Consider the following 22,752-nt stretch of genomic DNA (forward strand, 5'->3'; position numbering starts at 1 on the left):
AACATTTAAACGATAAACATAAATATATAGGTGCAGAAAGTAAATTACGGAAAATAAAATCAACACTAGATATGTTATCGGGGTTCGGCCAACTGTGCCTATGTCCCCGCCTTGGCTCACCAGGACAAGGATTCCACTACGGCTCACTTAATGGGTGGAGCGGCACCGTTTACAACTAGGTCAATTAGTGAGGCTGACCTCAACCTAAACCTTACCAGGATGGTACACCTAACTTTCCTAACCAAGTTGAAACCAATCCGGGACTATTCCACAAGGCTAGTCTCCCTCTTCAGGCTCACACCTGGAATACAACAAATGTATATGAAATTTTTTGTACACCAAAATATGCTTCTTCACAAGCAGATATGTACCACAGTATACCTCAAATAATAACGCAAGCACGAATGATAGAAAATATGCTCAGTGCTTAATGATGTGTGCTAAACACTCAATCAAGTATAAATAAGCAATCATGATCTAGAGTGTATATCTAAGCAAGCTTTGAAACATGGTATTGAATATCACAATATCAGTTTAGGGTTTCAAAAAATGCTAGCAAGATGATTCAAACAACCTCAACAATATGTTCTCAATAAACTATGCATAAAATATGTTTGAATGCAAACTTGAAAATAATTTTTGCACACAAAAATGCGGGCTAAGGTAGCTTGCAATGACAATGCAAGAACCACAAGCCTCTAAGTCTTCACACACAATATCTATTAAATAAAATCAGTGGGAGAACTTAAAGTTTTACTCTTAATAATAAAATCAATCAATGAGCACAACAAATGAGAGTATTAAGCTAATGAGAATGAAGCACAAATACTCTAAGTACACTCACAACTCTTGGATAATCAGTAAAAATGAAGTTTTTGAGTGTATGGGAGTAGTATAGGCTAAAATAGGATTTTGGAATTTTGAGAGAATTTGGCATTAATGATTTTGCTAAACCTTAATAATTTTTGCAAATGAACTAGTATATATAGGCAAGGGGAAAATTATGACCGTTGGGGACATATAGGGTATTATTAATTTTGTTTGAAAACTAATTAAGAAAATTAAACCTATTTACCCCTCTTTAAACTCGGTAAAAATAAAAACAACTCGGAGTTTCGGGTGCCCGGTTCATGGTTTGAGTACCCGAACAAACATAGTGCAAAAAGGTATTTTTATGGTTCAAACACCTGAATAATAATTCAGTTTGCTGAATCATGCGATTCCTCAAAAATACCATGTTTCGGGTGCCTGATCTAAAGTTCGGTTAACTGAACTCACAAGTTCAGTCACTCGAGGCTATTTTGAACACTAAAGTTCGGGCGCTCGAGTTGGTAAAAAGTGACCTGACACAGGCTCGGTCGACCATGGAAGATGTGTACATTTTGGTTCGATTTGCCGAACACAGGTCAACTTGTTGACCCGTCCATGGTTCAATCGCCCAGGGTGTTTAGAACACTAAGGGTTCGATAGCCCTACCACTCACAAAATTTGGCCTTTCAATCCAATTTTTCTCGAGATAATTCCCATGATATATTATGTGATATTGGGGACTTAGTGCACTATGTGTAGGAACCTAAAGTCCAATTAAGGTCGTTTTGAGCATACTTACCTATCATGCATGATGCACATTATTACAAGTCATATTGAGGTACAGTCCATAATTAAATTACATCCCAAAATAAAGAAAATGAAAATAACTACAACTACAGCACAATTTTCTTCAATCTTCTGCTTGATCACCATACGCCATCATGATATGGCTTTCTGTTCGAATACACACATAAGGTGAACTTGCATGCAAGCCTCAGTACAGACATCAGTACCAAATGTATTTGTCATTATCAAAATCGGGATATCACCGACTAGGTCAACAATTGGTTATTCAGATAGCGATTGGGGAAGGGATCTCGATGAAAGAAAAAGTATGACTAGATTCACATTCTTCATAAGAGATACAACGTTTACATGGTCATCAAAGAAGCAACACATCGTAATGTTGTCATCATGTAAAGTTGAGTATGTTGATGTCAGCTCAGTTATTTGTCATGGTATATGGATTAGGAATGTACTGAAGTATCTGGGATTTCTTCAAAATGACCCACAGAAGTCTACATCAACAATCGATAAGTAATTGCACTTGTAAAGAATCCAATATTTCATGAAAGAAGCAAACATATTGATACTCGATATCATTTTATCAAAGAGCATGTCAAAAAGAAAGAAGTGGAGTTGATATCTTGCAAAACATATGATCAGATTGCTGATATTTTCACGAAACCACTCAAGCATGATATTTTTTGCAAGACTGGAGACAATGCTCGGAATGACAAAGCCAAGAAAGTCAAGTTTAAGGGGGGGTGTTGAAAATATAAACTTGCCAAAGGCAGGAGAGTCAACTTTGGATGCAGCTATCTCCACCAACCGCAACCATTTATGTTGAAATTGTTGAGCTGCGGCAACTACCTCAACCAACTAGCCTACATCGTTGAATTAATATCCACCTACCATCCCATCCTTTTCTATATATATATATATAGGAGTTGTGTGTGTGTAATGTTATGTGGTGTAGAGAGGGACATTAACCAGTGAGAAGAGAGAGTTGTACTTTGAGAATTTCTCTGTATTTTGTTTCAAATTATTTATTGAAATCAATTGAGTGTTTTGTGTGCAATCGTGTGCAATTCTCACTGAGTTCAATCACAATCAATGATTAAGTGAGCCACCTCCACCCATCAACAACCTCAAAGTTAGGGTTGTTGAAAATTAAAAGAAGATCCACAGCATCTCAAATTATCCCTCTAATGACTTTACCATTTTAATTTACTTTTAATAGTCCACACTCCTAATAGATGTCCTTTATCCCCCATTTTGATCAAAGAATTTATTTGGGAAAAAGAAAAGAAAAGATAAATAAGAAAGAAATATATTTTTAATTGTGTTTTCTCTCCACTTTGAATAGTATTAAAAATAAAAATTTATCCTAAATAGGATTAAGATGATGAAAAATTAAATATTAATCATGTGCAAAATCAAAATCTCATTCATTGATTTACTATATATATTTCATTTTCCTTTTCACTTTTCTTGATAACCAAACATAAAAAAAATTAAATTTTTTATATTTTCCTTTCTTTTCTCTCGTATTTTTCAAGTTCTAGAGATACTCTTAGGATTGTCTCTTTTTTTTCAAGGATTTTAAATCAATATTTATTTTTTAAATATAAGAGTTAATGTTTTTACCTTATAACTTAATATATAATTTCAACTCCTCCTTTCTTTATTTATATCATTAATTATATTCAAATTACATTTTTTTGGTATTAGTTTGACCAATTCATCTATCTCCCTATCACTATAACTCTAATTGCATGTTTGGTACGTAACAATTGGATGAAATTGAGGGGTAAAAAACTCAAGATTATTACTTGATTTTATCATATTTTCATGCAAATTTTCATTTCATTTCTTTCCTACTTTATTTTATCTTACAAATCAAACATGACATAAGCAGCTATAGGAAACATCAAATTATCTGATGAATCATACTTCCCTTTTAGAATAAGTCATGCACCTGCTAAAAATATAAAATATATACTAGCATTTATAGGACGGTAACCCATCCCATGTATACGAGGTTGCAGTCACAAGCAAACATAATGCCCTAAGCAAGTTTGGCTTATGATACAGTGAAATGAAATCATAATGCCCTAAGCAAGTTTGACTTATGATACAATGAAATGAAATCGAGAAGAATGAAGTCAAATTTATTAGTTGATTTTATCATCTTCGGGCTACGCGCCGACAAGCCAATCCAATTTTTTTTTTTTTTTTTTTTTTTTATGTTTTCTTTACTTTTCCATAATATTTTATTTCCTTATGCTGCTGCGTTTGGGAATATGAATTTAGCACCTTTAATTTGGATTTGTGTGAATTTAAAAAAAAATTTAATATAATTTTATATTACATCTTATCCCAATCTAATATTATCCTAAAATCAAGCATCTCCTTCAAACATAGGACTAGAGTAAATTTGATACATTTAATTAATTCAGAGCCTACACTAATTTTTCAGACAAGCGAACGATCGTGCCGGACTCCTAAAATATTGAAGTTTGGCTCGTTCATTATCGATCTTCGAAAACCATATTCAAACTCATTCCTTTCGGTTTGAGGTCTCAGTTGTCCACAAAGATTTTGGTTTGTTTACGACCTCTCTCTCTCTCTCTCTCTCTCTCTCCAAAAATAGTAAGCTAGCTAGCAAACTTTGACAGGGATGATAGCAGAAACGGTTCTTCTTCGCTTCATCGTTATCTATAACCAATTCCAAACTAAGCCAATTAAACCGCGACCATGTAATGACAACCACCATAATACTTCTCCCTTTCACTGTACCAACCCCGAAAAAAGAGGGTGACAGCGAAAAAACACTCATACAAATTGACACCACCTCCCCACTGATCCTATTACTCCCTATATATGTATCTAGAAATCCGTCCTCACTGCCCTTCCCACTTTTCTGACTTATCCCATCCCATGGCTCTTCCTCCATTGCGCCCTTCTTTTCATTTGGCGGCAGCAGCTTTCGCCCTCATCCTGATCTGCTGCACCACCACTGACGCCGCTCGTGATCAATACAACGCGATCGACGAGTGCTGGAGATGGAACCCCAAGTGGCAGAGTGACAGGCAGCGACTGGCAACCTGCTCGGTGGGTTTCGCCGGCAAGATGATCGGCAACATCGGCCCGGGGCTGACGCACTACAAGGTGACCGACCCCGGCGACAACCCCCTCGACCCCAAACCGGGGACGCTGAGGTACGGAGCCAGCGTGGTAAAGGGGAAGGTGTGGATAACGTTCCAGAGGAACGTGAGGATGCGGATCAAGCTGGAGAAGCCACTCCTCGTCGGCAGCTTCACTGCCATCGACGGCCGAGGAGCCAGCGTTAACATTGCCGGCGGTGCATGCCTTTTGCTCCACAAGGTATACAGCTAATCACTTTGCATTAATTATAAAAAAAAAATAAATATATAATGGGTGGATGAATGAGCAGGTGAGCAATGTGATAATTCACGGGCTGAGGATCCACCATTGCCGGTCGGAAGGGGCAGGGCCGGTGATGGGGCCGGAGGGGAAGATAGTGCAGATGGGGGCGGTGGACGGAGACGCAATCAGGATGGTGGAGTCGAGGAAGGTGTGGATAGACCACAACACGCTGTTCAGGTGCGAGGACGGGCTGATAGACGTGACGAGAGGCTCCACCGCCATCACCATATCCAACAACTGGTTCAGGAACCATAACAAGGTTATGCTTCTGGGCCACGACGACGCTTTCGTCCTTGACAGCAAAATGCGCGTCACTGTTGTCTTCAACCATTTCGGTCCTCGTTGCTTCCAGCGGATGCCAAGGTATATATATGCACCTCCACTCCTTCATTTGTAAATGTTAGCCTACCTTCATTTATATTGAGAAAATAAAAATTACTTCTTCGTTCATTTGTGTTGTGAGATGTTCTGTATAATTTCATTTTTATATTTTCAAATATCTACACCAATGTCACTTTTTTTCAACCTTTAAAATTATATAAAAAAGATTCTAAAAAAAAACATTATTTTTTTTATTTACTTGATTTCTTACTTTGCACCGCATGAACTTAAATCAAAGCTCCAAAATCCATGATGTGGAATACTAGCATAAAATTGTTTTGTATAAATAAACAAATTCTTTATTTTTTTACCTTTTTATATTAATCTTGAAAAACTAAAAAATATAAGTTAAAATTTTATATTTCTTTGAAAAACTAAAGCATAAAAAATGAAAAATACTTTTTCATAACAAAACGGTCTCTTATGCTTACACTTGAGAGCAAGGATTTGGAATCTTGAATTTGGATTTGAGTGAATTTGGAAATATTTCAATATAATTTTATATTATATTTTATTCAAATCCAATACAACTCTAAATCCAAGACCTATCTAGACATAAGGTATATTTCTCACACCTGATCCTATCTTGTTGACATGCCTCCTCAATATACCATTTCGAGAAGGCCAATACTTACCTACATTCCTCTTCCCCTACTAATCCAAATGCAAAATCTTAGGATATATCTATTTGTAGTTTAAAAAAAAAAAAGTTTTTTTTTTTATTTTTTATTTTTTATTTTTTATTTTTGAAATAGATGTTCATTACTTTTTTTCAATTTTCTAACATTTATATATAAAAGTTAAAACATTGTTAAATAATGTTAAACTTCTCCATGTAAAATTTTCTTTTTAGAAAGCTAAAAATGAAAAATAAAAAATTTGTTTTCAAATAATTAAATGTCCTCAAAATTTCTATGATCAGTAGATGAGATCTTATGGTTTTTTAATTGTAAGGAATCATTTTTATGTTTCATTTTTAAATTTTAAGTAATTATACAATTATTGTTTTATTTTTAAATTTTCTAACTAAACAAAAAAATATCCTAGCACCTTTTATTACGTGTTAAGTTTCCTTCATAAATGTTGAAAAATTTTTAAAATGTGGTCAATTTTTGCAATTATTTGGAACATAAAATAATATTTTCCAATGCATATTTAGTTATTTTTAATTGTAATTTTATAAAGAATTATAAAAATTTAACATTATACTATGTTTCAATATCCTAACATTTATATAAGTTGGAAAAAAATATACAAATACAGGAAATTCAAAAATAAAAGAATAAAAAAAATAACACTAATGCAATATTTAAAATTATTTTCTGAAACTAAAGCGCCCTCAGTTTCTATATGATGAATAGCTTCATATCAGGTTAAAAAGTAATCACGGCAGTGTGAGATTGCATTTTGCAGGGTGCGCCACGGATTTGCCCACGTCGTGAACAATGTGTATCAAGGATGGGAGAAATATGCCATCGGCGGCAGCATGAACCCTAGTGTTAAGAGTCAATCCAACCTCTTCATCGCACCGGAATCAGGAAGCAAGCAGGTAATGTAACCACCTCTATTTCATTATCAACAGACGCTACTCCAGAAACAAAATGAGAAGGCCTAGTTTTTAAAATACAAATACACTCATTCCTTAACAGGTGACATGGGGGCATGGTGGAAAGCCTATGAATTTCCAGTCAGTGGGTGACCTTTTCGAGAATGGAGCTCTTTTCAACACTCCGATAGAAGCTCGGAGAATTGTTCGACCACACTATAATCGCGAGCAGTCATTCCCAGTTGCAGACGCCAAATCCGTCAGGTCATTAACTAGCTCATCGGGTGCTCTTCGGTGCCCTCGGTTCTCCAGATGCTGAAACGTAGACACGGGGCGTCGTCCTTCGATCCCAGTACCCGTGTGCAACTAGATCCAGGCTAACAACTACTTGTATCAGCTCAGCAATGGGCTACGATTCTTAATTACCTATTTTTCCTACTGTCTACTACACAATGGGATATTTCTGTACTGAAACAAGACATGTTTAATTAATGTGTAATTAAAAGAACAACCAAAAATGTTACATTGCACAAGCACACTGTTCATTAACACCATCAGTCCTCATCCTCAGAACTTTCATATGCTAATCCCAGTAAACGTTTAGCCGGGTTATCCACTTCCATCCTGTTCTCTGATTGGGTTACTGTCTGCCGATCAGAAGATTCTTTCTCCTGCTGCTGAGCCTCAAACTTGAGATCTGTGGAACCTTCTTCCCTTGGAACAATGGTGGGCCGATTCCCATCTGATAAGCTCGAGACTTTCTGGCGTTTGGGCTTGATTTCCACAACTTTTTTCAGTAGATCTTGCTGCCTGCAATTAGAAAATTACAGGCATTCATAAATGGTAAAATTTTTGCTGCATTGAAGAGAGAGAGAGAGAGAGAGACCGAATCCCACTCTTTGACTTGGGCTCAACTCGAAGTGGCAGGGGTACTGATGCAGGTGAAGAATCTGCCAGTGTAGCAGCCTTGTGTTCTTCAGTCAAGGAAAACACAATACACAAACCCACACACACACAGCAGTTTCACTGGGACAAAAGTCTACATCCTGCCTCTGCAAGATACCCTATTAATAGCTCGTCTTGCCAAATACTCCCATCAGTGATGGATTATACTATATATTTTTTGGATAGAAAAAAAAATTCAATACCAAGAGAGAAGAATTTACAAGGGTGGAGGATAAGAGATCCACCTGAAAAACCAAAGAAACAAAAGAAATTACAGTTGTACTCCTCCCAATTCCTGAGGGTCTGACAAAAGTAATCCCAGAAAAAATCAAATTAGTCCAAAAAAACGCAAGGAAAACCACTGTCCCATAAGACACAGTAGGATTACTTTGCCATTAGAAATCCTTGCATTCGTTCTGTCCAGAGCCCAAAGGATGGCAAATATAACACATCTCCAAAGATCCATCCCTCCTTCTCCCAAAGCCTCTATAACACACTTATAAGGCATCTACTGTCCGTGGGAAAACCACATCCTCACCAGAGACTGAAAACCACCTAACCCAAATCTCCTTAGGCAGTGAAGGAACAAATGGTTGATAGTTTCATTCTAATCATAGCACATTAAACAAACATCCATACTCATAGCTTTATGAGGCCTCTCCTCGTCTGTGCAGCAGATCATTGGCATTAAGCCAGTAAAGGACCAAGACATTATAAAACATCACAACTCAATTCCTAGAGCATCCTCAAATAATTCATTCTATAAACAACCAACCAAGCTCAGACCCTCCCAGTGCTTCAAGTCCTAACCTAAAACAATTTTGGGTGCTATGGACGGCAAACTATGCTCATGTATAATGATGAACAAGAAGGGAACATTATCACTAATGTGTTTACTAGATCTTCAATTGATTGATTAGAATGGCCAATAAACAAATTAACAATAAAATCAAGTCATTCAATTAAGTCAATAACAAGTTGGAAGGTCATTGCATCAGAACATGTACAAATTAGTACTCAGCAACACCATATGGCCATATTACAATGCTTCAAGCTATCACATGTTCATTTCAATGCTAGACAGATTTTAACACCGCTTCTCTGACATCCAACACTTATTTCATGCTCTTTAGACATGTTAATAACACATTCTAATGCTACATTTCTTTTATATTTTTCATGAAAAAAAAACAATATAATAGTACATGTACAAAAAACCATAATGATGGTTTAACAAAACTTATAATGACCTCAAATATTTTGACAATATACTGAAATCATATCTGAGAGAATAGATTTTGAGCCTTTGGATTCAGATTTTGTGTGAATTTGGACAAGAACTCAATATAACCTTTCTAATGTTTTTTGTCCAAATCCACATAAATCCAAGACACTAAGCTAGTTTCTGAACTCCAAATTCCCAAACACAGATTTAGTGTTATTCAGAATTTTCAAAGAGGCAGAGGAAGAAGCAATTCTATGGTCTTTTGAATACATTGTGTTATATAAAATGTCAAATAACTTCCCTAGCATTTGGGAGCATCAAATTTATTCCTTTGATTGGGAACTGCACAATATTGCACAATATTCAACACAATTTGTATCAAGTTGTACCCAAATCCATATTAATTCCAAATTCAAGGCTTAAAATTTCACATTTCCAAAAGCAGTGTTAATGTTTCTGTCCTACAATTTATGTAATTTGTTTCTTTTAGATAACTGGAGAATTATATTGAGAAAGAGAAAAAAATACCACTAATCAGTGAAACAAGAGTCCTCACAAAAAGAATACAGAAAAAAAAGGAACAAAGCAACAGAACCCAACTCTGGAACTCTATCTAACCCAGAAAACCCCTCTTTAGACCTCTTCCATCATTTAACCAAGCACTTCAAATGAGCTATCCGTCACTGACCTTTTTCACCTTACACTTTCCTGCATCCAAATGAACAACCTGCCATGCAGGATCAGACAACCAAAGTCCCACCCAATCCACCATTTTTTGAGCTACAATGTCTTTCATTTATCTCTACCACAGGCGAAATAAGTGTATGGAAAATATCATCCCCTGTCTGCACAATATCTTGCTGGTCATCCTCTTCTTTAACATCTTCCATAAAAATAGGAATATAATCCACCTAAATGGGATATAGGATATCACCACCTAAATGGGATAAATCTGAAGCATACCCATCATGTTCCCATACCTCATTCAATAACAAACCGATGCCGCAACAAAATTTACTTTCAACATCTCTCTCTCTCTCTCTCTCTCTCTCTCGCATTCACTCATCAGCTCATTTCCTTTTCCCCTCTGAACAACCTCCCTCACATTCTTTTCCCACCTGATTCATTCTGCCGAGCTTCCAACCTTTCCACAATACACAATTGCCACTCAGAATTTCTTCTTAAAGACTTGGCCATCATCGTACCAGAGTTGACTTGTTTCTTTTCGAAATATTTTCTCATTTCAACACCTGCCAGCACCACCATTCCACAAGAATAAACCTTACTAATGCAGCCTTACCTGCAATCTCCCCATAATTAATAGAATTAGCCCAGGCACTATCAATATTCCCTTAGCTGTCTTCCACATAAACCTCCTGGTTTTGAGATTCACAATCTTGGGCCTTGTTTAAATTCGCATGCTCACTATTCAGAAAAGAAATCCTTCTGTGCTGCTCCACTTTACAATTGGCCTCCTCCCCTATTAAGGATCCAGATTTTATATTATTTGTAGACAAATCAAGACCCCCCATTTGAGAAACAAGAGCTTCTTTGGAACAATATCTGGCTCACGTAAACGAGGGTTGATCAATCTCCCCTCTCCTGTTGACAACGCACTCATTCCAGAACCTGAACTCCTTTCTGCCTTAGAACTGGTTAAATAGGCTTGTTTGCAAATGCGTCTATTGCTGATCTTTGGAGCCCAGAAATTAGGATCTAAAACATGATTCTTATAACTAAAAGCCTTTCTGCTTTATTACAATTGAACTGGGTATAATTACAATCAGGACCATCACTGATTTTTGAGGCCCTGAAACTGAGCTCTAAAGCATGATTTGTGTATTGGGCTTATCAACTTATAGCAGGTTGACCCACAGACTTAACTGAATTAAACCCTTTAATTTTAAATAATTGGCCCATAAGCATCCAGCCCCTTCATCCCACAAACCCTAGCAGCCCCAAGACCTTCTGAACCCTCGGCCACTATCACCCCACCATGCACATCACATATCACCCTTGTGGATAGCTTGGTTGACCTTCCCAATAGCACATGTGTCGAATTTTAAAGAGCTATGCAATCTGAGGGTTGAATGACAATCCTATCTGGGGATTCACTCCTCCTAGCACTTATCAGCATCTGCAACACCTTAAAAAACCATACCATCACTTCCCATCAGAACCCCCAGGGACAAAAATAGAATAAAGCCTTTCCAAATGAGTGTAACCCCAACCCCAATAACCTACCTTGACAATTTGCCTTTATCACAACCCAAAACTTTGTCCAGCCAAACTTCCTGCAACTAACATATCAATCTAATCTCGAAAAACTAAAGGTAAACAATCAACTACCCATCTCCTTACCAAAATATTAACACTGATCCATTGATTTCTAATTGAGATTATTTGGGACAAGCAATACCCCTTCTCCCTTCCCCAACATTTTCCAGTCGCAGATCAAAGGATTTCCTCTCTACAGAGACAGGGGGAGGTTCTCCTCCATATCTCACTCCATCAAGAAGAGAAGGAAGAATCAAAATGAAATACGAGATCAAAAACAAGACATGGTCCTGTTATTGTAGGAAACCCTAACTTAGTCTTCGAATTTCTTGTGCAACGTATTTGATATATACAAATAAATAAAATATATGCTTATTTATTGTCATGTCCTTAACTTGCTGGTTCAACATTTCTAGGATTTTCCATGGCTGTTTATTTAACTCTCTGACCCAACATTTCTAGGATTTTCCATGGCTGTGTATCTATTTCCATGTCTACGCTTCACAAGCTAAACTTAACCTATGCTATAAATGTCCTTATTTACAAAGTTGTGTTAGAATCAACATGTAAGGATATTTTAAAGGCAGCAAATGCCCGTTTCTCAGTGCGGCGTAGGAGACGTTCTGCATCCTCTTCAGCTTCCATCTGCTCCTTAAGATAGAGTAAGTCATCGCTGTCAAGGGCTGCACATCAAACTCAACAAAAGTTTAAAAAATTAATGGTACAATAGTAAAACCAAAAACAGGTATTGAGGTGTACCGCCTCTTCCGTGAAGGTAACCTCCACGTTCTCCTGCAACCTCTTGCATCTGCTTGCATCAACCACCCGGTAGAAGAAGCCAATATCCCTGCCGGGGCATGTTATCAGAAAAAAGTCCACTAGATTTCACAAAAAAAAGGAGAGAAGGGTGAAATTATGCTATAGTAAACAACCATAGGACGATTTTAAATGTCTAATATAATGCATCAAGCCATCAACAACGGTCCCTTTAGTAATCTATAAGAGTGCTAAAAGGTGTAGATAGTGGCCATGCCTGTTACAAGACTAAAAAGCAAGAAGCTCATCAACCCATCTAAACAGACTGAGCTTCAACAAACTTACAAAAAATAGCACAGGGAACAAGTGCAACTCATTCACAACCCCCCCCCCCCCCCCCCCCCAAAAAAAAAAAAAAAAAGAAAAGACGAAAAGCACACATGCACACACAAAAGTGATGAAACAGATTTAATGCCTTGAATATAGAGATCATGTGATTGCTCAAAATAAAGAGGATTCCACATGAGGCATACTGGACAATGGCTGGACACACTCCTCAAATGCACTTCTTTATCCTCTTATGACTTGCTCCCTCATCCAAGGACTCTCAGTGATACCAAAGCATCCATATTCAAGATGAACATCAAACAGATTGATTACTGTTCATGATACTGTAGAGACTTATTGTTCACATCGCTGTTCATGCCACTTTAGTGGCCACTGTTCACTCTACTGCAGTATCTTATTCTTTAGGGTCGTTAACGTCTACTCATATTTTTTAGTGCTAACCTTTAAGCAGTCACGACTGGCACGTGAACTTTTAAACAAATGGACAACTGAGATTAAATGTTAACCAAGGGCTAGGATTGTAGGGCTCCATAGTCCTTGTATAAAATACTAGTTAAGCTTTTTGTAACAATTTTTTCAGCAGTGCAATCCAGAAATAAGATCCCAGAGACTTTTGGAGGCTATTAAGCCTAGTCGGCCCAAGAATCTCATGTTTTGTAACACCTGCTCCAATTCATCATCTTGTTTTCTGCTGTTACCACCAGGAATCCTTTAACATGTAGAATATCCCAATTACTAGATCCAAACCTTTATAATGCACAACTTGGTATTAGAGCAAAATATCATGAATCCTATGATGGCTGATCCTGGAAGAAGTTGTGGTGGAAGAGGAAATCAAATGAGAAACCTGAGATAGCTGAGAGGAAGCGTTATGATTGTAGATCTGTCATATGCTATGCAAGACTCCAACAATTAGAACATGCGGGAACACTATAAAAATTCCATAAGCGTGACCACAAACCCCTGGACATGCTGCAAGGTAGCACTAGTGATGGCTATTAGTAGAAGAGGAAAGTCCTGTGGTGTTGTACCTGGCTAATTAAGTGGTATGACATGGATTTGTAGAAATTTTGCATTGTTGAAATTGCAAGTTTCTATGGTAAAATGCATCCGGAGGATTATTTGGATACGGAGGCTGGCCTGAGAATTATTTCAAATGGAAACCCATGACCAAAGATTGAAAGGCATTCTTTGTAAAGCTTAAGTTGAAGAATAGAGTGTCTCGGCAAATTAAGCGCAAAATCAGAACATGTGAACACATGAAGAAAGAGAAAGTGTGGAAGCAATTCGCCACTTGATTACGAAAATGGGCTTGTCGGAGGCAGAGTATACAACTGAAGAGGAGATGGAAGTAGTCCACATATTCGACCTAGAAGATGCTCAACAGCATGCCTTAATGACAGAAAAGGGGGTGTGGTGTTATCGAACAAGGAGACTATCTTTTGATAAACTGCTTCTTTTGCGGGTACCCCGAGCCAAAGGGAAGAGACAGGACCTAACAGTGATTGAGGAGCTATTACTAATGGTTGGACATAATCAAACCAATCAGGGAAATGACAAGCAAGAAGGGAAAAGTAACAGCAAGATTTACGCCTCAAAACAGCATGGTTTCAAGTCATTCCAAAGCTGGCAGCAGGTTTCAGGGTTGGTGCTTCACTTGTGCAAAGAGAGGACACATATATAATATCTGCCACAAAAAAATGAACCTTGAAAAAATTGAAGATGATGATAAGGAGTTACTGGAGCCAACAGAACAACAAAGAGGAAGACATTGAAATTTATCCAGTTCGAATAGTCTTTGGAAGTCTGATGCATATCAATGAAACTCAAAGTTGATCGAAATGAGGACGAAATTTTTCTAGATGAATTTTTTTTAAGTGTCCTAAAGATTGTGAGTGTAATGTGGTTGGGAATGCTGACGGTCACTGTGAAACCACATCCCAAAATTTACACGGCGTGGCATATTCTAAATCATATGGCCATCGACCAGGCAGCGAGATCAAGCAATGCATTCCAAATTTTAATAACCAAACAGTAGAAAACAGGACGACCAAGGATTGCTGAGGCATAAAATTGTAGATTTGCCAATTGGGAATTTTTTTTGACAAGATCCCGACCTGACTGTTGAAACTGATTAACATTCCTCATGACTAGTTGCTTCTTGTATCTTATTTGGGGCTTGATCTGATAATGATAAAAAAATAGAAAGAGAGAAAAAGAGAGAGCTGGTATTTGACACACTGTAAAAAGTAGCTTTTGGGGGATGATTGGAGAAGTCTACTGTAAATATTTATTTGAGTAGAGTGGCTTGCAACAGCATTAGTGAAGTTCAATCAAATATGCAGCAAAGGTAGGGTATGGAAGCTTATGTTGAATCCAATTCTCAACCAACCATGTTTGGGGAATAATTTTCACATTTTATATTTCCAAAAGGGTAGAAAGAGAGGATGGCAAGGATTAGTAAGACAATCATTTAATTGTAGGAAGATCAATTCAAATGTGGCCAAAAGTTTTTTACTCCAACACAGGGAGTTCGATATAGAAGCATCCAATTCAAGGTACATGGCAATCAGCTTGATTACTATTCAGGCTACTGTGGGAATTTACTGTTCACTTCAGTGTTCATGTCAATATTGTGGGTATTGTTCACAACACTGTAGCATATCATTCTTTTAGGGACTTCAATGTCTTTCATCTTTTATCTAGTGCCAGTCTTTAAGTAGTCACACGACTAGCAAGCGACTTAACTAAATGGATAGCTGACAATAAAGGTTTAAGGGTACAACCAGGGGCAAGGGTAATAGGCTTTTGTAGTCCTTACACAAAAACACTGGCTAAGCCTATTGTAATGAATTTTTAGTCAGTATTTTCCAAAAATCAGACTGCAGAAACTTTCTGGAGGCTATTCAGCTCTAGAATCTCACATTTCATAGTTCAAGCTTCAATTATTTTGTCATCTTCATTGTATTTTCTGCTCTGCTATTGCTAAGGATATTTTAAAGTGAGGAATAATCTTTTTTGTTTGGTACAAAGAAAATTTTGTTGGATCTCAACAATATTTCTTGTGACCAACTGCTTTTGTACCTTATTTGGGCTTGATTTAATAAAAATTGGTGTTTGAAACCTATTTGAAGCAGTTCTTTTTAGGATTACTGAGAAGTCTACTCTAAATATTAAAATATTTATTTGTGTGGAGTGGTTCACCACAGCATCAAAGCAAGATCAATTAAATTTGCAGCAAAGGTTTGGATGTCAAAGAGGTTTTCTATATTTTTCCATGTTTCTATATTTTTCCCATGTTTTATACCTAATTCTTTTTGTCTTTACGGCTTTTTGGACATATTGATCCCACCACCAACTTTCTTTACTAGTCAAAAATCTTCCTACAAATTCACCTAAATTTTTTTTTCCTATCTTTTTAATAAAGCTATCTATCCTACTCCAAAGAGTGTTTACATCTACACTATCCCTTATTGTCCAATCACTCTCTTTGATCATTTTATCTTTTAATTTTATTATATTTTACAATCCTTACATACTAAATGACCTATCCTCCTATTTAAGAAAAAATCTATTTGACTTTTAGTTTGTTCATTCTTTAAGATTATTAAGTATTCTCTCTTCTTAAAGCAGGTATTCATTTTAATGTCATATGACTTGGCAAAATCTACAATCATATCCCCGGACTCATCTTCATCTCCATATCCATGTCCTACATATATCCTCTCATATCCTTCTTTGTCATTTCCAATGTGTTCATTCATATCAGCTCCTATGAATATTTTCTCCCTTATATATATTTATCCATATCTTCCCAAATTTTTCTTTTTAAGGCTTTCTCCTAAGCCTATTTGAGGATCATAAAGACTAATGACATTTATTATCTTCTGACCTAAGACCATCTTGATTTTAATAATTCTATCCCATAATCTTTTAACATCTACAACACTATCTTTTAGCTCTTGATCTATAATTATTCCCACCCTATTCTGACCTTTTCTTTTCCAATATACCAATGTTTAAATTCTAATTTTTCAATTTCTCTAGCTTTTTCCCTTACCCACTTAGTTAAGTTTTCTTTTAATCATTGTGTCAACTATCTACATGCTTTTACCTGTAAGTGTCCCTATTTTCCATGTTGCTAAACTAACCTTGGTCTTACAAACAAATTTCTTCGCGCACTAACATCCCGAATGATGCGGGAACCCTCGCACATTTGACACCATACTGAGGCGCCAACAAGGCGTCACATGATGACGACCTAGCCTACCCTCACCCATTTTTACTACACACGGGTGGCATAGATACAATACATCAGTCATAGGGGACAATGCAACACACAATCATTACAAATTCATATCATAGAGATCTAACAAGTTGTAACCCCCCCCCCTCCCCCCAAAAAACAAACCAAAAGCAGAGCACCATAAAGAATTTCAAAGAAAAAAAAAAAGGGAAGCATACTCTACCACCAACTCTAGATCCATCATCCTCCCCTAAATAATTTCTGAAACAATAGCAAAACTAGCACATCTTTAAGAATTTTCACTCCTTACAAGAACAAAAAACCCTAAAACTTTGAAGAATAGAACCTTTCTATAGACGCATGGCACGCCCAAAACTCCCAAACACATCAAAAGGCTTGCACCATATCTCCTAAGAAAGAGGACAATGTAAAAATAAATACCATTCATTTCATTACATTGGAAACAAAGAAAGCAAACAACTTGAGACAAGCTTTCTAAGGTCATCTCACCTAGAGCCAATAATTAGTATTGATCTCATCAAGAATGACAAACCAAATAAAAGCCTTGATTTTAGATGGAGTTTTGCCCTTCCAAACCAAGAACCATCAACATCATGATAAGGCTGATCAAAAAAAGATTTTCAAGAAACCACCCTGCCCATCCAAAACCCAAACTCTACGATTAATATGAGAAGACTATATAAAAGAATCTAACCCCAAGAATTGTATTAAATTCACAACTCCCTTCTCATTCAAATTCCTCCAAAAACACAAACTCATAGAGACAAATAGCCTGCCCAAGAACCAAAAATTAGAAAATGGATCATTATGTATTATTGTGGCAAGGAAACACGCTAAAAAAGGATCCCAATCCACAAATCTTCCCAAAAACCAAACTGATGAAGAACCACCAATGGAGAGCTATTGTAGCCAAGAGTTTTATTTATTTGAAAAATTTTGAGTTATTTTGGAAGGTCGGTTAATTTAGGTTCATTTTGTGTATTTTAAGTACTCGGGTTATTTTATAAGTTCTTTTTTCATTGGGGTCTTTTATGTAAATATGTGTTAGTTGTAGTGGGTATAAATACTGGGCATGTAGGTATTTTGGCAGCTAATATTTTGAATCAGAATTGCAATTGCAATTTCCCTCTCTCTCTCTCTCTCTCCAGCATAGCCTTCCCTCTCCTTCTTCCTGTTTCTTCTTCCTTTCTTTTTCTTCCCTTCTTCTCTGTTCTGTACCTAATTCTATTTCTGCCTCTTACTGTTCTTCCTTCTGTTCTGTTCTGTTTTCTGCACTCTCTGCTGCCTTCTAATTCTATTGTCATTCTGCTTCTGTTTCTATCTCTCTCTGTAATTCTCCTCCCTTTCGCTTCTTCTCCTCTTCTTCTAATTCTCTCCCATAATTCTCTTAATTCTCTCTCTGATTTCTGATATACAGTGGCTGTCCCACATCAAATTGGTATCAGAACCTAATCATGATTGCAAAATCAAGGAAATTGAAGCCATCAAAGCCACAGACCAGAACTGCCATTGTTCCCACAACACAGCACAAGCAGTTATTTTAGATTCAAATCTGGCACAACTACAAGTCCTACAAAGAACTCAAAGATCAGAAATCGCAGGAAAATCCTAGAGAACTGAAGCACCATTCATCTGTAACTTCCCCAGAAAATTACAGACTTGCACCGATTTTGAAACCGTAATTTCCAGGCAGAAATTCATGACACGTCCTACACCATCAAACAGAGACCACTGAAAACACCTTTCCCACAATTTCACATTCATCTGACAAGGGGTGTAGGCCGTTCCAGCTGACCCCCTTCTAAAATCTCAGGTCTGCCAGTGTTCTCTTGACATATCACCACTACCACTCAACTCCCAGCCCCCGACCTGCGACCAGCTGGAATTTCATCATTCAGGAACTTGACACCATTCTATGTACACTACGCACCAGCGATGCACATGAGGAAGTTGCTGAATTTCTCCTGCATCTTTCCAGACTTGTGAGACATTGCTTCCTGCCACGATAATTTAGTTTTTTTCCTTGAGATTTTTAAGCTGATTTGAGGAAAATTCAAGCGATAGCACATATTACATGTTTTGGAGAATAATTTCAGCACCAACACTGGATTTAGACTTTATCTGCTGCATTTTGTAGGCTTCAATTTTGCAGAGATTTGAGAAAATAGGAATGTTTGAGAAACTGGGCTGTCAGTGCAAATTTCAATGTTTTCGAGGATGAATTAAGTCTTACCAGCACTCTACATAGACTCAGTTGCAATAACTCCAGAAAATTACTTTTCCTCTGCAATATGAAATTCATCTTCAATTGTTCATTACATATTTTTGGACGATAAATTCAGTGGGTGAGCACCCTTTTCCAAGTTTATGTGTAGAATTCTTGGAACATCTGCAAGCAATTGAAGTGAAATATTTGAAAAAATCTCTCGAAACTAAAAAGTCAGCCCAAGGATCTTTTGCTAATACTGTATGAACTTTTTTTTATCAGCAAAGAGAAATCTAATTAGAAAGAGGAATCAAGGGGATGCCCCCCAAGTGTAAAGGAAACAACAAGTGAGAAACAGCCCTTACTGAAAAGTATCAAGAAAATCAAGGATTATGAAGGAGTCCCTCCTAACCCAGTATGCCAGCTAGAAATCATAGAATGTGGCAGTCCACGACAGCCTGAATGGGAGAAATAGCTCCTTCGAAGGCTCTTTTGTTCTTTTCCCTCCACACTTCCCACAAAATAGCAAGAAGAATGAGGGAGAGAAACTTTCTTTCTTCCTAGTTTGATCTGATTCCTTTCCAAGCCCACAATTCACCCACCACCATAGCTACACCAACCCAGTTCTGCTTGACCATGGAAATGGCTAAGTTCCACATTTTCGTGGTCCAAGAACAATGCAGAAGGATGTCATCTACTCTTTCCACCTGCTCCAAGGATAAAAAGCATCTATTAACAAGAGAAACCCTTTTTTCTCTGAAGATAGTCCATGGTAAGGATGCTCCCAAGAGTTGTTTCCCATGTGGTAAGCAATTTGTTAGGGGCTGCCATTTCCCAAATAAGTTTCCAAGGGATGTTGGTGGTGCACTCATCCAGGAAACTAAGGTTTTTACAGAATAAGCTGACCGTGAAGTTTCCATCCTTGCTCAAAACCCATTTGGACTCATTGGAAGTGGCCTGACATTGTATTACAGAGACTGCTGTACAAATATGTTAAGTATCAAGATCCCAATCAAAAAGCATTCCTACACATGGGAATACTCCGAACCATCCCCTGATTTGTGAACTCCAAGTGTTGGCTAATGAGGGCATCTTTGTCACAACCTATCCTGAAGATGGAAGGGAAAGTAGAGCTGATATTGGATTTATCACAACATATATCATGCCAAAAGAATGCATACTCTCCATTCCCCACATGAAAGCATATGAGAGCAGAATTTCTCCCATCCTCTCTTCATATATCTCCAAACACCTCTACCGTAACGTAAGCTTCCTTTGATTCTTTTGGGGCCCAACCATTATGATGAAGACTGTACTTTGAGGCCTAGACAACCCTTTTGCAAAACTTGTTTAACCACCCCACATTTAACAAGATAATTTAAATCCTCAACTGTATTTTCCCAAAGGAATCTTCTTTGGACACCCTCCAATCTCTTGGCTACCACATTGGGGATAGGGAAAACAGACATGAAGTAAACCAGGAGATCAGACAGAGTACTTTTAATGAACATGATTAGTCGACTGCCTTGTGACAAAAAGTTCCTTTTTCCAACCTATAGGTTTCTTTTCAAACCTGCCAACAATGGGTCAAAACATACGTATCCTTGAACTTGTCTCCTAAGGGGGCGCCAAGATAGGTAATAGGAAAGGCTTCGAACTTATAGCTAGGAGACTTGCAAGCAAAGGCCTACGATATCAAGTCCCGATCGGAATGATTTCATTTTTACCCAAATTCACTTTTAAGTATTAAACGCTTCAAAACTGAGGAGAATGCATCTAAGATTATGAATTTGCTAAGGCTCGTCCTAACAAAAGATGACAGTGCCATCTGCAAAAAAAAAGATTGGGTGATTCCATAGAGTCATTGTTCCTTCCAATGCTAAGCCCCTTGAGTAGGCCACCTTCAATGGCATTAGTTATCATAGGACTCAAAACTTCCATCACAGTGATAAACAAAAAGGGAAAGAGGGGATCACCTAGTCTCAGACCACAAGATGATTTGAAGAAATCAATAGTGCATCCATTTACCAATATCAAGAAAGATGGGGTAGAGATATACTGATGGATCCATCTGCACCAAGATTCCCCAAACCCATTCTCCTAAAGAGTATGTACCATAAAATTCCATTTTAAATCGGTAGAAGCCTTCTCCATATCCAGTTTGCACACCACTCCTCTTTTCAAACCCTTAATGTAGGCATCCACAACTTCATTGGAAATCAGAGCAACATCCATGATTTGCCTACTTGCAATGAAGGCATGCTGGTGCTTTCTAAAAACTATCAAAATTGTGTGTTTGAGCCTAGCCGCGAGGACTCTGGATAGGATTTTGTCCAAACGGACAACCAAGATGATCGGGTGAAAATCTTTGATATTACAAGACCCCAATTTTTTAGGAATCAAGGAGATAAAGGTTGAGTTGATAATAGACACAAAATTGCCAGTTCTATTGAAATCTTCAATAACTCCAACAATATCCAGCTTGAGAAGGTCGCAGATCCTTTTGAAGAAGGCCATGTTAAAGCCATTAGGACCAGGAGCTTTATCCCCATTGCAACTCTTTACAGCTTGAACATTTCCCTCTTCCACAAAAAGCCTCTCAAGCCATTGAGCTATGGAGAGGCTCAGGTTTCTAAACATAAAGCCATAGGTTGTTCGTCTCCAATATTCTAGTTCAGTAATGAAGAAATTGCAAATGCCCATTTTGATTTCCCTTCATCCAACAAAATCTCTCCCTCCACTTCCATTTTGGTTATCATGTTGAATTTGGGGTGTGCATTAGCTACTCCGTGGAAGAAATTAGTATTCCTATCCCCCTCCTTCAACCAAAGAGCCCTAGATTTTTGCCTCCAATCAATTTCTTTTGAGATGATGGCTTGAGCAAGATCTTTTTTGCAAGCAAGGCTTCCAGACTTGTGTAGACATCCAATTTTGTCCAGGCTGGAAATTTCCCAAATAATTGAGAAATAAAAGATACTAATCGATCATAAAAAATTATATGAGGTTTCTTCCTCATTCCTTAGGTCATTTTGTGTGTAATTCAAAATTGGGATGCCCAATTTCAATTTTTGAGGATTCAATTGTTTTAGTTGTGTTAAATAGGGAGTTATCCTTAATTGAATTAAGGATTCTTCCTCGGATAGAAGAAAATTTGCTTCCAAACACACTTATTGGGCAAGGAAGGGGTTTCCTTGTCTTAAAAGGGCATTTTTGGAAATTGGGGTCTAGGGCAATGCCCCTTACTTATCTTTCTCTATAAAAAGGAAGCAAGGACAAACCAAAGGAAGGAGGCACACGTTCATTCAGAGACACTTACACACACGTTGAGACACAAGAGGAAGTGTACGATCACTCCAAAGAGGGAACACCAAAGAATAGCTTGTGAAAGAGAAAAAGAGCAAAGAGGACTCCATTGAAGGAAGGGATCTTGAAGCTTGAAGAAGGAATAATCAATAAGAAAGAAGCTTTCACTCACTTAGAGACTTACACACAGGTTGATACACAAGAGGCAGTGTACGTTCCCTCAACACCAAAGAATAGCTTGTGAAAGAGAAAAGGACTCCATTGAAGGAAGGGAGCTTGAAGCTTGAAGCTTGAAGCTTGAAGAAGGAATAATCAATAAGAAAGAAGCTTTTTTTTTTTTTAATTGCTCAAGTCCTTAGATGATCTAAAAACCTTCAAGCAAAATAAGGTAAATCTACTATCTTCATACAGCATTACATGATTTCTTAAACTTGGGTTTGTGATTAATGGTACGC

General features: G+C 37.4%; 2 protein-coding genes across 5 annotated transcripts in view; one reads left to right on the top strand and one right to left on the bottom strand.

The window, feature by feature from the left end:
* The first annotated feature begins 4,507 nt into the window (after positions 1 to 4,507).
* On the top strand, positions 4,508 to 7,289 carry LOC131158326 (probable pectate lyase 4). The gene is made up of 4 exons (XM_058113112.1): positions 4,508 to 4,980; positions 5,051 to 5,406; positions 6,838 to 6,973; positions 7,074 to 7,289. Exons 1-4 carry the CDS (start codon positions 4,534 to 4,536, stop codon positions 7,287 to 7,289), a joined length of 1,155 nt encoding a protein of 384 aa, XP_057969095.1. The 5' UTR covers positions 4,508 to 4,533.
* The window catches only part of LOC131158327 (uncharacterized), a 32,977-nt gene continuing 17,199 nt past the window's right edge, over positions 6,975 to 22,752 (bottom strand). For 2 of the 4 annotated variants that reach the window (XM_058113114.1, XM_058113113.1), the window contains exons 4-7: positions 12,177 to 12,225; positions 11,993 to 12,100; positions 7,857 to 7,938; positions 6,975 to 7,780 (exon numbers count right to left, since the gene is read on the bottom strand). In XM_058113114.1, coding sequence (XP_057969097.1) covers positions 7,525 to 7,780; positions 7,857 to 7,938; positions 11,993 to 12,100; positions 12,177 to 12,225 — 495 coding nt within the window. In that variant the 3' untranslated portion in view covers positions 6,975 to 7,524. Of the gene's footprint in view, positions 7,781 to 7,856; positions 7,939 to 11,992; positions 12,101 to 12,176; positions 12,265 to 22,752 lie in introns of all 4 variants that reach the window. The other 2 variants (XM_058113116.1, XM_058113115.1) reach the window with 1 other exon arrangement.

The sequence above is a fragment of the Malania oleifera genome, chromosome 6 (assembly GCF_029873635.1).
Source record: "Malania oleifera isolate guangnan ecotype guangnan chromosome 6, ASM2987363v1, whole genome shotgun sequence".
Classification (NCBI taxonomy): domain Eukaryota; kingdom Viridiplantae; phylum Streptophyta; class Magnoliopsida; order Santalales; family Ximeniaceae; genus Malania; species Malania oleifera.